The sequence below is a fragment of the Aspergillus candidus genome (assembly GCF_002847045.1).
Source record: "Aspergillus candidus strain CBS 102.13 unplaced genomic scaffold BDW47scaffold_30, whole genome shotgun sequence".
Lineage (NCBI taxonomy): Eukaryota > Fungi > Ascomycota > Eurotiomycetes > Eurotiales > Aspergillaceae > Aspergillus > Aspergillus candidus.
Window position 1 is genome coordinate 150,732 of NW_020194035.1, and position 12,265 is coordinate 162,996.

General features: G+C 53.8%; 5 protein-coding genes across 5 annotated transcripts; 4 read left to right on the top strand and 1 right to left on the bottom strand.

Annotated features, from left to right (window-relative positions):
- Positions 1-1,643: 1,643 nt before the first annotated feature.
- On the bottom strand, positions 1,644-3,805 carry BDW47DRAFT_44775 (curved DNA-binding protein (42 kDa protein)). The gene is made up of 5 exons (XM_024819058.1): positions 3,641-3,805; positions 3,273-3,356; positions 3,115-3,219; positions 2,242-3,051; positions 1,644-2,175 (listed from the first exon to the last, which is right to left on the bottom strand). Exons 1-5 carry the CDS (start codon positions 3,681-3,683, stop codon positions 1,991-1,993), a joined length of 1,227 nt encoding a protein of 408 aa, XP_024671023.1. The 5' UTR covers positions 3,684-3,805; the 3' UTR covers positions 1,644-1,990.
- Positions 3,806-5,061: 1,256 nt separating this feature from the next.
- Positions 5,062-5,947, top strand: BDW47DRAFT_132402 (endonuclease/exonuclease/phosphatase family protein; the record flags this gene model as incomplete). Its single annotated transcript, XM_024817541.1, has 1 exon — positions 5,062-5,947. The coding sequence occupies one exon, from the start codon at positions 5,062-5,064 to the stop codon at positions 5,929-5,931; it is 870 nt and encodes a 289-aa protein (XP_024671024.1). The 3' UTR covers positions 5,932-5,947.
- Positions 5,948-6,218: 271 nt separating this feature from the next.
- Positions 6,219-6,861, top strand: BDW47DRAFT_44794 (uncharacterized protein). The gene has a single exon (XM_024819059.1). It carries the CDS (start codon positions 6,319-6,321, stop codon positions 6,670-6,672), a length of 354 nt encoding a protein of 117 aa, XP_024671025.1. The 5' UTR covers positions 6,219-6,318; the 3' UTR covers positions 6,673-6,861.
- Positions 6,862-6,915: 54 nt separating this feature from the next.
- On the top strand, positions 6,916-9,848 carry BDW47DRAFT_132410 (SWI/SNF chromatin-remodeling complex subunit SNF5). The gene is made up of 2 exons (XM_024817542.1): positions 6,916-9,082; positions 9,179-9,848. Exons 1-2 carry the CDS (start codon positions 7,139-7,141, stop codon positions 9,485-9,487), a joined length of 2,253 nt encoding a protein of 750 aa, XP_024671026.1. The 5' UTR covers positions 6,916-7,138; the 3' UTR covers positions 9,488-9,848.
- A 602-nt stretch (positions 9,849-10,450) lies between these two features.
- BDW47DRAFT_118314 (nucleotide-diphospho-sugar transferase) lies at positions 10,451-12,007 on the top strand (the record flags this gene model as incomplete). Its single annotated transcript, XM_024815192.1, has 4 exons — positions 10,451-10,622; positions 10,744-11,146; positions 11,287-11,868; positions 11,911-12,007. The coding sequence occupies 4 exons, from the start codon at positions 10,451-10,453 to the stop codon at positions 12,005-12,007; spliced, it is 1,254 nt and encodes a 417-aa protein (XP_024671027.1).
- Between the last annotated feature and the right edge of the window lie 258 nt (positions 12,008-12,265).

A 12,265-nucleotide genomic window follows, 5' to 3' on the forward strand; every position in this document is an offset into this window, starting at 1 on the left:
ACGAGAAACACGTCGTAGTCTTTTGACTTGGTGATTGACGCGTGATGTGATGAGGAAAGATGATGGAAGAGATGATGTGATATGAAGAGTTGATTTCCAACGTGGCTCAAGCTCTCAAGAAGTGATGGAAGAGATGACGAGAAGAAGGCAATGGGTGATGGTCTCTACAGAGATATGTGACAAGATAGTCAAGATTGAAGTATGGAGGATGGTGAGTCGCGATGAAAGAGAGATGAGTAGATGTGTAGAGAAAGGGGTCAAGAGAGACAGGAATCTGTGAGACCGGACGGACGAGAGATTTATGTATTGATAGGTCGGAGAGATTCAAATACCCCTTAGAAATGAATAACGAGGAAGGAGAAGTGAGTGATGTAAAATAGAGAGAGAGAGACTCTTGATTACAGCTCTTGATCTTGTATCAAACGAGCAAGTGAGGATACGAGGGGCAGTTTGTGATAGCTGCACCTTCGCGTGGAAGAGGCTATTCAGAAGTCCTCAGAAGAAAAGCCACTAGGCTGGAGAAAAGAATGAAGTAGTCTTTCAAGGACCGAGATAGGAATCAATGCGATCGAAGCGTCTGATCGAGAGAAAAGAAGTGAGTGAAGCCCAGAGGCCAAGACGATCCGAGTCTGTGTAAGCAACGAAGGCAGCAGAAAGGAACGAGCCACAACGGAAGTAGCAACGAACGAGAGTGGTGGAATCTGATGGTTTTGAAGCTTCTGACAGAGTAAAAAGCAGGTGAGAATGGGAAAGGGAAGAGATGGTTGGGAGAGAAGAGAAGAAGAAGAGGAAGAGAAGGAGGGAAAGAGGAGGATTAAATACTGCAGCTTGGGAGGAATCAATCGGCCCAATTCAACTCTCTCGCCCTCATTCACTGGACTCGTCCTCATCAGCCATCCACCAATATGGCAGACTACAGTGAATAAGAAGTTACACGATTGAGATTTCTCTACTTCATCGGATCGGTCGCCTGGTTGGGATATTCACTGTAGACCTCCCTACTTCCTCGTTCACTCTTTCAGCCACTAGACCCTTCTCTGCCTAACATCCTGCAGAGTCAATGGTTTTGATGGAAACAGACCGACTACGTAGGATTCAGTCTTGAAGACTACGGGAACTGCAACTACTGAATACCCTCGTTCAGAGGGAAGGGGCTGAAAGACCTACAGGGCTTGGGATAAGTAACCACCAGCCTAGGCTATTACCAGAGATGTAGCTTCAAATAATACTATCCCAATGGCTCAGAGAAAAACAAGAGCAAGTGAAGATGCAAGACTGTCACACGGGAGTGTCCTAAACTATACTTGCACGTAACCAGGAAAGAAATGGTATGAAGACTTGAGCAGTGAAGACAGGTAGTGAATGTGCATGGGTGAGACAGGCAGGAATACCAGGAGGACAGCCATGAGGGCAGCTGTGAAGATAGCCATGAAGAGAGGCAGTGATTATACATGAGTGACACAGGCATGAAGACAGACATGACAGCCATGGAGAGCATGAAACAGGCAATGAATGATCAACAACCAAGTCTATACTCTGTACATTACACCCTACACGTTCGCAAATCAACCACATCCAAAGAACAAAAGGACAGAGAAAACACAATATCAAATCTTATATCAGAGAACAATTCTAAGCATACGTAATCAATATTCATGTAGATTCATTTTTTTTGCTTTGGTTTTCATGTCCACTTCATACAGGAGGATATATTTCCCTTTCGGACATAATTATGTAAAGGCACTCACTCCTACAGGATGGCGTGGTAGAAAAAAAGACAAGGGTTTCATATGTATGCTTCATTTCCTCCCACACCAGGAATCCTCCAGAAGCTAGCTCTCTGCCTGGGTCCGGAGGTTGAAGACACCAGGATTCATCGGCTTCCCTCCACAGTTTATTCACCCCGGGGAAAAAGCGCTGGGGGGAATGGCGAACATCCCTTTCCGACGATCCGGGCTCGGATCGAGGGTGGCTCGGCCTATTGAACCCCTTATTCCTGGGCACCGGCGGCCTTCTTCTTCTTGCTCTTGTTCTTCTTGTTGCCGGTCGACTTGTTCAGCGGGCGGCTGAGGATCTCGAGGATCTCCTCGTCCTCGATCTTCTTGTCCGTCTTGAACTTGGAGAGATCGGGGTCGGCGGGGGCGGCGAGCTTGGTGATACCGTTCTTGGTGATGGCTGGGAGATATTAGTATACGGGTGATCCCCCGATTATTAAGGGGACAGTTGAAATAAGGTACGTACCAACGGTGGTGAGCAAACGGGAGACCGGGGAGTTGTCGGCTTCACCGGCGGGCTCGTACTGGCGCAGGACACCGCCACGAACACACTCGAGAATGCCGACCTTGGCGGCCTTCTCGTCATCCAGCTGGCGCAAGCTGAAGGGGAAGTGGCCGAACTTCTTGACGACCTCGGACAGGGTCTGTCGCGAGCTGGGACGCTTCAGGCCGTAGGTGGTGGTGGTGCGGCGGTGCAGGGTGGCGCGGAGGGGCAGGTTCTTGACCTTGCCGGAGCCCAGGGACAGGCCCATCTCGACACCCCAGACCTCACCGACGTCGGGGATACCGTCGCCGCGCACGCCGTTGTTGGGGGAGAGGATGATCTTCTTCTCGGCTTCAATCTCGTTGCGCTCGAACTGCCAGGTGGTGGTGTTCTCGACGACGTTGCAGCCGTAGATCTTGGCGATCTTCTCGATCAGGGAGGACATGTACGCCTGGGAGGGGGCCTTCTTGGCGGCGGCCTTCTGCTTCTCCTCGTCGGTGCCGCTGGCCAGGAGGCCGGGGGGGACCATCAAACGGAGCAGAAGCTCGTTGGCGTAGTAGGTGGCGTGGATCAGGTCGGCGGTGCGGCCGGTCACCTCATCGGAAGCGCTCTTGTCGGCGACAATGACCATGTCGCAAACGATGGTACCGAAGCCATCGATCTGGGCACCGAGCTGGATCTTGGCGACCTCGCCGGCCTTGAGGGCGACCTCAGCCTCCTCGGCTTCCGAGACCAGGGGAGTGTACGGGGTCACGTAGGAGTCGGGGGAGACGGTGGTGGGGTGAGCGATGCCTTTTTAATCCGTCATATTAACACCGAGGATTTTCCGTCTTTGGAAGAAGATAGCTGACGCACCCTTTTGGATCTTCTTGCCCTTGTAGACCTTGGCGAGCTCCTCGTCGAGCAGCTTATCACCCTTCTGGCAGAGCTCCAGGATCTTGGCACCTTCCACACACCATGCTAAAATGGAGGTCAGAAATGGAGGAATTGGACAATCGACGGAGGATACGTACATCCAACGGCCTCGAGAACCTTGTGCGAGATGGTAGCGGCAGTCTTGTACTTGGTCAAGGTGTCGGGGTTGTTGAGGGTGTAGTCTATAGGTCGGAAGGTCAGTTGCGAAACACTAAATCAAGTAATCTGGAGCTTCTTCAATGCTTTGACTTTGTTCTTTCTTTTTTTTTTTTTTTCCGTCTCTCTCATTTGTTTTTTATTTTATTGTTTTCTTCCATTTTCCTCTTTTCGAAACGAAGCTCTCCAGGTAGCTCCAACCCACCGGAGCGATGACGCCGGCCGAGCAAGCGGGCAGGAAACCCACAAAACAGCGGGCAAGCATTTTCAAATTGACGGGGAAAAGAACAGTGATGTAACTATTACTTACCAACCTCCTGGGTTTGGGGTTGAGCCTGGGTGGTCTCAGCCATGGTGAATAAAGGATATAACCTCGCGAGGGAGCGAGGAAAAAGCTACAAACCGAACGGTGACTTGGAAGCTTTTCAGAATTGGGATTGAGGTGGAAGAGGAGGAAGAAGAGAGAGAAGAAGCGACAGAGAGGGGAAGGTTGGACTGTATGATTAATGGGAATCATCCATACGGCGTATTACCGCGGTGGTGGGGTATTTTTGTCGGGTGGGGTCGAGGTTTGGCAGGGAGTTGGTCGCTTTTTGTGTCGGACGGAGGTAGGGCTTGGAGGCTGTTACCGATTGTGACCAATAAATTACCATTATTACCCTTCATCTTACGTCCATCATCGGTGGTAAACAAGGTAGGAAATATGCACCCTGATCTCGTTTCTCATTATTTCTGCTACTTTTGCTTCAGTATAAGTCCAGCTGTCAATAAGGACAGACAAAGGTACACGGAGAGAGCATAACCGAAGGCATAACTGGAGGACAGAGTGGATATAGTGTATGACATCACACTATCATCAGCATGGCAATCATTGCTGAATTGATGTCTGGATTGATGGCTTCGTTCGATATAGTCAGATAGATATTAAATGTCATGAACGGGATGTGAAAAGTAGTAAGTAGAATACAATTATCCGACAAGGTGCATACATATCAAAGTATCACGATATGCACCAGGTACATGCGTCGTCGTACTATGAGCACACCCAGTTTGTAGCTTCAATCCGCCAGCGATTCTGACAGACCTGTCATAATCGGCAATACCTCCTATTACAAACTAGTCTAACATGACCATTCTTCCTTTGCCACGTATGAACCGTGATGCTGTTAGTCCGTCAAGGTCGACATGGATTAGAACCCCTCCGTCTGGGTTACAGTAATTGGTACTACGGAGTACTGGCCGTAGAATGCTTGCAAAAACCAGTATTATCTTCTGAATGTCTCTGGACTGTTGTGTGGATGTCTGCTCAACTAAGATATGCTGTTGCTCACGGGTAGTATAACGGAAACATATAACTGGAGTAGACCCGTATATAGAACTACCAACGTGTTATAGAACCGCATATGCTATAGAACCGGATAAACCAGGTAAACCAGGTAACCATTTTACCAAGAAGTCAACATGTATATCAATGCAACAGTAGTGTCCATCATCCAATCATGGGTGTAGACAGACAGCTTCTCCGCATTCCGCCAACCCCGCCGTCCGTCTGAACGAAGTATGTTGTTATATGAGTTGACGACGACTACGACTGTCTACTTGTCTGATTGACTAATTGTCTACGGAGTACTGACCTACCTGTCTACTGTCTACTGTCTACTATCCACTATCTACTATCTACTATCTACTATCTACTATCTACTTCTACACGAATCACCACAATAACCCAAAATGCCAGACCTCCCCCTCCGCATCCTCACCTACAACATCAGACACTACACCCCCGCCCCCTTCAAAGGCGAACTCCCCTGGAAAGACCGCGCCCAGCCCCTGATCAACCAACTCCGCCACATCACGCACGGCCACGCCGACGCCATCGTCTGCCTGCAGGAAGTCTTCCACAACCAACTCGACGACATCGTCGCAGGGATCAACGCCAACACCTCCGACCCATGGAGCTACATCGGCGTCGGCCGCGACGACGGCCACCAAGCGGGCGAGTACTCGCCCATCTTCTACCGCGCGTCGCAGTGGACGCCCCGGTTCACGAAGACGATCTGGTTGTCTGAGACACCCGGCGTGCCGTCTAAGGGATGGGACGCGGACTCGATCCGACTGGCGACCATCGCGGTGCTGCATCACCGCGCCTCGGGACGGAGTGTCCTTGCTGTGAACACGCATCTCGACGATCAGGGCAGTCGTGCGCGGGTTGAAGGCGCGCGGCTCATTCTCCGCACGGTGAGCACATGCCGTGGTGGTGAAGGGGGCGTATGCGCGGAGAGTATCAGTGGGGTGTTTGTCGCTGGGGACATGAACAGCGAGGAGCACCAGGAGGCGTACGTGGCGTTCACGACGGAGGGTCAGAAAGGCGAATCGGAGCTGGTGGATGCGGCCAAGATGGTGCCGGTGGCGGAGCACCACGGGAATCGGATTACTTGGACGGGGTTTGGAAGTGAGGTGGAAGAACCGGCGGTGTTGGACTATGTGTTTTTGGGGCGAGGGTGGACGGTGGATGGGTATGCGGTGTTGGCGAATGGGTTTGACGATGGGGTGTTGATATCGGATCATCGGCCTGTGGTGGTGGATGTTCACCTGGGATGATATAGCTATGCTGGACATGGAGAGATATCGTATGGAAGATGTTACAAGTCTCGTATCCACCGGTGACGCCAATCGACTAGTGGTATGGACCTTACCATATCGAGTATAATGCGTATCACGTGTGTGGCCGAATCGGGCATGGTCCATGGTATGGCGCAAATACGGTATCGAAACCAGCACCGTAATACCAGACGAAACGTCACACTCTAAGTGGTAATTCCAGCACGTCCACCAGAAGTTCAACAAGTCAAGAAGTATCGCGATAGCTTCAGGATGATCCAAAAGTGATCAAATAATTGCTCGAGTCGAGGACTCTTGAATGGTGCTGCGGGTGGCCTTGAACCTTCTGGCCTGTCTTCCTTTGCGGGCACGACCACACTTGTAACAATGACTCTTTCTCTCTCTGTCTTTCTCTCTGTCTTTTCTCCTCTCCTCTCTCTCTCTCCAGACCATATCGTTTATCATCCATATCAAGCAATCCATCCAACTCTGCTCGTGGATCCGACTAATCACCGTTCCTTCAAAGTCCAACAGTGGTTGATTCGCCTCATCCGACGTGTTGTCGTTACGTCCTTTGCCTCCTCGCAAAGGGGAAAAAAAAACCAGGTAAGAAAGATACAGGAAAAAGACAGACCCAGACCATCCAGAACCTCAGGTACCAACACTGCCGCTTCTCTCTCTCCATCCTTGGGATTCATTATCATGATTCTTCTGTCCCCTCTCATTCGACTGTATTTTTAATTGTGGATTTCTTTTCTTGATCGGAATTGTTTCTTCATCGCTTGCTTTTCCATTTGCTTGTCATTGCCTCTCCTTTTCTCCCCTGTGCTTGACTCTCCTGGCCTTCCTGGCCTTCCTCATAGGCGTGGTGGTACGTTCTACTCCCTGTCGACACTTTCATCCATCGTCAATTTCTGTCCCCCTGGGTTCTTCTTCTGTCTCTTCCTACCGAGCTGGCGCAAATGATCGAGAGGTCGGGAGGTGTCGCTGTTTGCCTCCCCGACGCTGGTCGCGCCTCGTGCGCCGGCGCGTCTGGGCTGCACGGTTCAAGTCTGGCTAACCAGAACTCCGCTCCAGATCCCCGATAAGGATGCGATCCTGATCGCCTCCCTTTCTCGCTGACCATCGTTATTTGGGTATTCCTGTGCAAGGTATATCCTGGGGAACTCGAATCGCCTGAACCCATCATCCCCGCCGTCCACTCATCATGCCGTCCCCCGACCTTTCGCATACGCGCCCGCCGCCGACCGACCTCCACGAGAATTCTAATGGCTCGGGCGCGCCCGCGGCCTTGCCGGATCAAGGCGCTAACGGTGACGCGATCGTCGAGGGGAAACAGCAGGCCAAAGCCACGCTGGCTGCCTCCGGGGTGCCGTTGAACGAGGACGCGTCGAACGGCCATTCGGATTCCGGCAACGGCGTCTCCAAGAAGCGGTCACACGACGGGTCCACCCGGTCCTTGCCCGTGCGCGTGCGCGAGACTCCGGCGGAGAAGATCCTGCTGGAGGACTACGTCAACCGGGAATTCCACCACTCGGCGCTGACCGCCTGGCACAACCCGAGCCAGACGCTCGTGCAGGAGAAGCGCGCCGAGCGAGACTACCTGCTGTCCGTTCGACGGGACCACCACCTGAATCCCGCCGCCTTGTATGGCATCGGCTACCAAGGGATCGGAAACCCCCGCACCGATCTGCGAAACCCACACCCTCAGCTCCTGTATCCGTCCAACCGGCGGCGGCCGGGGAGCCGGCGAACCCGCGAACTGCGGGTGTCGCGCAAGGACCTCAAGACGCAGAACGAGCAGATCGAGGACCTGGTGCCCGTCCGGCTCGACATAGACTGGGAGAAGATCAAGATCCGAGACACGTTCACGTGGAACCTGCACGACCGCGTTGTCCCGCCGGATCTGTTCGCGGAGAAGCTGGTGGAGGACCTGGGCCTGGCCCTCGAGGCGTCGGGCCCGCTGGTGCGGATGATCACGCAGCAGATCCAGGAGCAGCTCTGCGACTACTACCCGCAGATGCACATGGAGGAGGAGCCGCTCGACCCGCACCTCCCCTACAGCGCGTACAAGAACGACGAGATGCGCATCCTGGTCAAGCTCAACATCACCATCGGGCAGCACACGCTGATCGACCAGTTCGAGTGGGACATCAACGACCTGCACAACTCGCCCGAGGAGTTCGCCGCGCGCATGACCGAGGACCTGTCGCTGTCGGGCGAGTTCGCCACGGCCATCGCCCACTCGATCCGCGAGCAGTCGCAGCTCTTCACCAAGTCTCTTTACATCCTGTCGCACCCGTTCGACGGGCGCCCGATCGACGACCCGGATCTCAAGACGGCCTTCCTGCCGACGCCGCTGCACTCGTCCTTCCGGCCCTTCCAAGCGGCCAAGGAGTTCACGCCGTACCTGTACGAGCTGAACGAGGCGGAACTCGAACGCACCGAGGTGTCCATCTCGCGCGACCAGCGGCGACAGAAGCGGTCGGTCAACCGACGCGGGGGGCCGGCGCTGCCAGACCTCAAGGACCGACAGCGGACGATCCGGACGATGCTGGTGTCGACGGTGATCCCCAACACGGTGGCGTCGATGGACGAGAGCAACGTGTTCAAGCGGCTGGGGTCGAGCCGGTCGCGGCGCGCCGCGGTCGGGCTGCGGGACGGCGCCGACGAGTCCGACGAGTCGGACAGCGACGAATCGTCGATGGTGGGGTCGCCGGCCATCGGGCCCAACCTGGCGCAGGGCACGGCGCGCACGCGCGGGATGCGAGGAGCAGCCACCGCCGCGCATGCCGCCCTGCGCGCCAATCTCCACCAGTCGGCCACGCCCGAACCGCACCACGAGAGCCGGGCGTCGTCCCGCCGACAGACGATCCGGGAGGAGAGCGTGGACGAGCCAGACCGACTGGTAGTGACGCTGAAGGTGCCGCGGGAACGATTCCGGCAGCTCCTGACGCAGCCCGCCGCGCCGACCACTACCGCTGCGCCGTCGTCCCAGCAGAGCACGCCGCTGCCGCCGACTCCGTCGCAGGGGTTATCAGCAGCAGTGGCCACGCCGCATTTAGAGGGACAACTCCAGCAACGACCGATCCCGGCGCATCAGATTGGGGCGATTGATGCGACACAGCCTCCCCAGCCGGGGGTGCCAGGGGTGAGTCATCTCTCCCCTTTTTTTCCTTTATTTAACCATTCATTTTCCCTTCCCCCATTCTATTTCATATTCAAAGTGCTAGACTAACCCAGATAGCCCCCACCCCCAAACTGGCTCGCTGCCGGACTGGCAAAACTGAAACGATCCTACCCCAATGACTCCTTCGAAGGCGTAATGCGCTACACAGCAGTCGACACAGAGACCATGCTCCCCGTAGCCAACGCCAACAACCCATCCGGCCACAAGCTCAAATACCAGTACCTGCCGCGCATCCGCTGCCACGACTGCCCGGGCAAACTCTACACGCCTGGCCCGGCGACGACGGTGGATAACTTTGAGGTGCATTTGCGGAATCGGCAGCATAAGGAGCGGGTGGAGGAGCGGTTGGCGAGGGGCGGGAGCTAAGCTCGTTGTATAGTTTTGTTAGTTGTTTGATAGAGCGTTTCATGATCTATTTTTCCTTCTTGTTTCTTATCATTACTTTTTTGTGTTTCTGTTGGTTAGCTGTGGTTGCTGTGGTTAGTACTGCTGAATCCATCCTCATGACCTGTATGTCACGTGATAGACGGTGCCCTGGTCTCTTGATCCTTGTCTTGTTGTGACATGGAACTGGGCTCAAGAGTGATTGATATATCACTTGCTGGTCTGTCACTGCTATGCAGTGTGTGCAGTCTAGTGTAATGCTGTAAGTCTAGCCTGATCTTGTCTAGTCTAATCCCGCAGTTGATATCCACACACCATGAGATAGAGATGGCCAGTGAATAGTATATCATTTACTCTTCTGTTAGTATAGTGTAGTATAGTATGGTACTGTTACTCGCCAACACTGCAAGACGTGTATAATCTGGTAGATATCAAACTATGAGGTCTAGATCTACTTATCGTGCCTATCTGTCTATCTATCCTGACTTCCTCTCTCAACTCTTGACTTGATCTAATGTAGTCATTCAGATATGTTACTTGATTTGTTAGTGCTGTCAGTATAGTTTGCTTCTGTCAGCCTAGTCTGGTCCAGTGGTTAGGATTCACAGGCCTTATGAGAAGTGGACAATCCGTGGATGGCAACTGTGATTCCGGATGTCCTTGTTGGTATGTAGATGAGTGAATAGAATTAGATATGATATGGCTTCCAACTGAGGTCCTGATCTTTTCGTATTCTTCTCTCTATCTCTTCCTTCTGTCTCTCTATCTCTTGTACACATCTGTCTCTTCCTATTCCTGGACACCCATATCTTCTCTCCATATACCTTCTATCCATCGACAATATCTACATCCTCGACACACTACATCAACGGTCTACGCATAACTATCTACAGTACTATCTACAGTATTATCTACAGTACTATCTACAGCACACTCCCTATCAACATGTCTTCCACCACAAATTGGAAATCAGATGAACTCCCCAAAAGAACTCACCATCCCCTTCTCACTCGCTTCGCCCTGAACAACGCAGGCCGGACTCTCAAAGCTGCCCTGTCCATGGCGGCTGTCTATCTCTTCACGCGTCTAGTCTGTCTGCTACTCGCGAAGACGAACGGTTGGATGTGGTTGGTTTGGGGGTTGGAGTGTGTTTTTCTAGGTACTTCCTTTCTTGTTATCTCTAAAACCGTACTTCCATGTCTATATCTCCATCTCTGTCTACATACTAATATTTACAGCTGAATCCCTTCAAGACCCAGGCTGGCTCTATGCCCGCGCCGTCCATCGCCCCCCTATCGCATCCCCCAAGAAGCTCCGTCTCAACATCACCAATGCGAACCAGGCTGACCTCCCCACCATCGACATCCTCATCCCCTGCTGCGGCGAAGCCGACGACATCATCATCGAGACCGTCCGCACTGCCCGCGCCATCCACTATCCCTCCTCCCACGCCCGCATCGTCCTGCTAGACGACACCAACTCACCCGTCCTCCGCACCGCCATAGCCACACTCAACCTTCCCAACCATCGCAACATCCACTACCACACGCGCGGCCCAAAGACAAACACCACCGACTTCGACAAAGCCGGCAACCTCAACCACGCCCTCTCCACCCTCCCCAAGCCCGCCCCTTCATCGCCGTCCTCGACGCAGACACCCTCGCCCACCCGGACTTCCTCCGCGCCACCCTCCCCCACCTCCTCACCAACCCGCGCGTCGCCCTCGTCGGCTCCCCCCAGCACTACTACAACATCCCCCCAGGAGACCCCCTCCACCAAAGCTTCACCTGGTACGTCCAGCTCCTCACCCCCAGTCTCAACGCCTACGGTCTAGCAATGGCCACGGGGTCAGGCTTCGTCGTCCGCCGTTCCGCCCTAACCACCATAAACGGCTTCTCGAACCTCACCTCCACAGAAGACATCATGCTCTCCTGCGCCCTCCACCACGCAGACTACCACGTGCTTGTCCTCCCGGAAGTCATCCAGTACGGACTCGCCCCGCCTTCGCTCAAAGGATACGCCTTCCAGCAATCCCGCTGGGCGTCTGGTCTGGCTGCCGGCCTACTCGCCTTGCGGGACGGACCCCGTAACAACCTCCCTGATACTCTCCGTCCCCGCATCGCCTTTCAAGGCTTTCGCCATCTGTGGAGTCACTTCTACCGTGTCGTGGCGCTGCTGGGTGTGCCGTTGGCTGTGTGCTCGGGGAAGGCCCTAGTCCCGGGGGTAGCAGTACGCGCGCAAACGGTGTTAGCGTGTTGGGTATTAGCCCTGATGTGGTTGCTGGAGGGAATGAGAGTTGCAGGGGCGGGATTTCGAGTGGGTGTTTTTGCGCATTTTGAGGGCGTTTGGTTGGCGGGGGGTATGTCTTCCTCTTCTCTATTTTACTGTTGATGCAATGTACTAAGTTCGCAGGAAACCTCGTCTCCTCCATACACGTCCTCTTCTCAGAACTCACACGCAGAAACAAACCTGAAAGCAGAAACAAAACCAAATCATCCGTAACAGGCTCCCTCTACAACACCTGGAACCACTCCCCAAAACACCATTTCCACAATATCCCACCCATCATCACCCTCCACCTGACCAGTCTCATCCTCCTCCTAATCGGCACAGCCTACTCCATTCTCTCACCAGGCGCCCAAATCGACCTAAAGACAACAATCCTCTACCCCCCAATCACCAACCTCCTAACCCTAGTAGCCTGGTCCTGCTGGATCCCTCTACGGTGTGTGTTCATCCCACCTGTGTGGAAGGATAGAG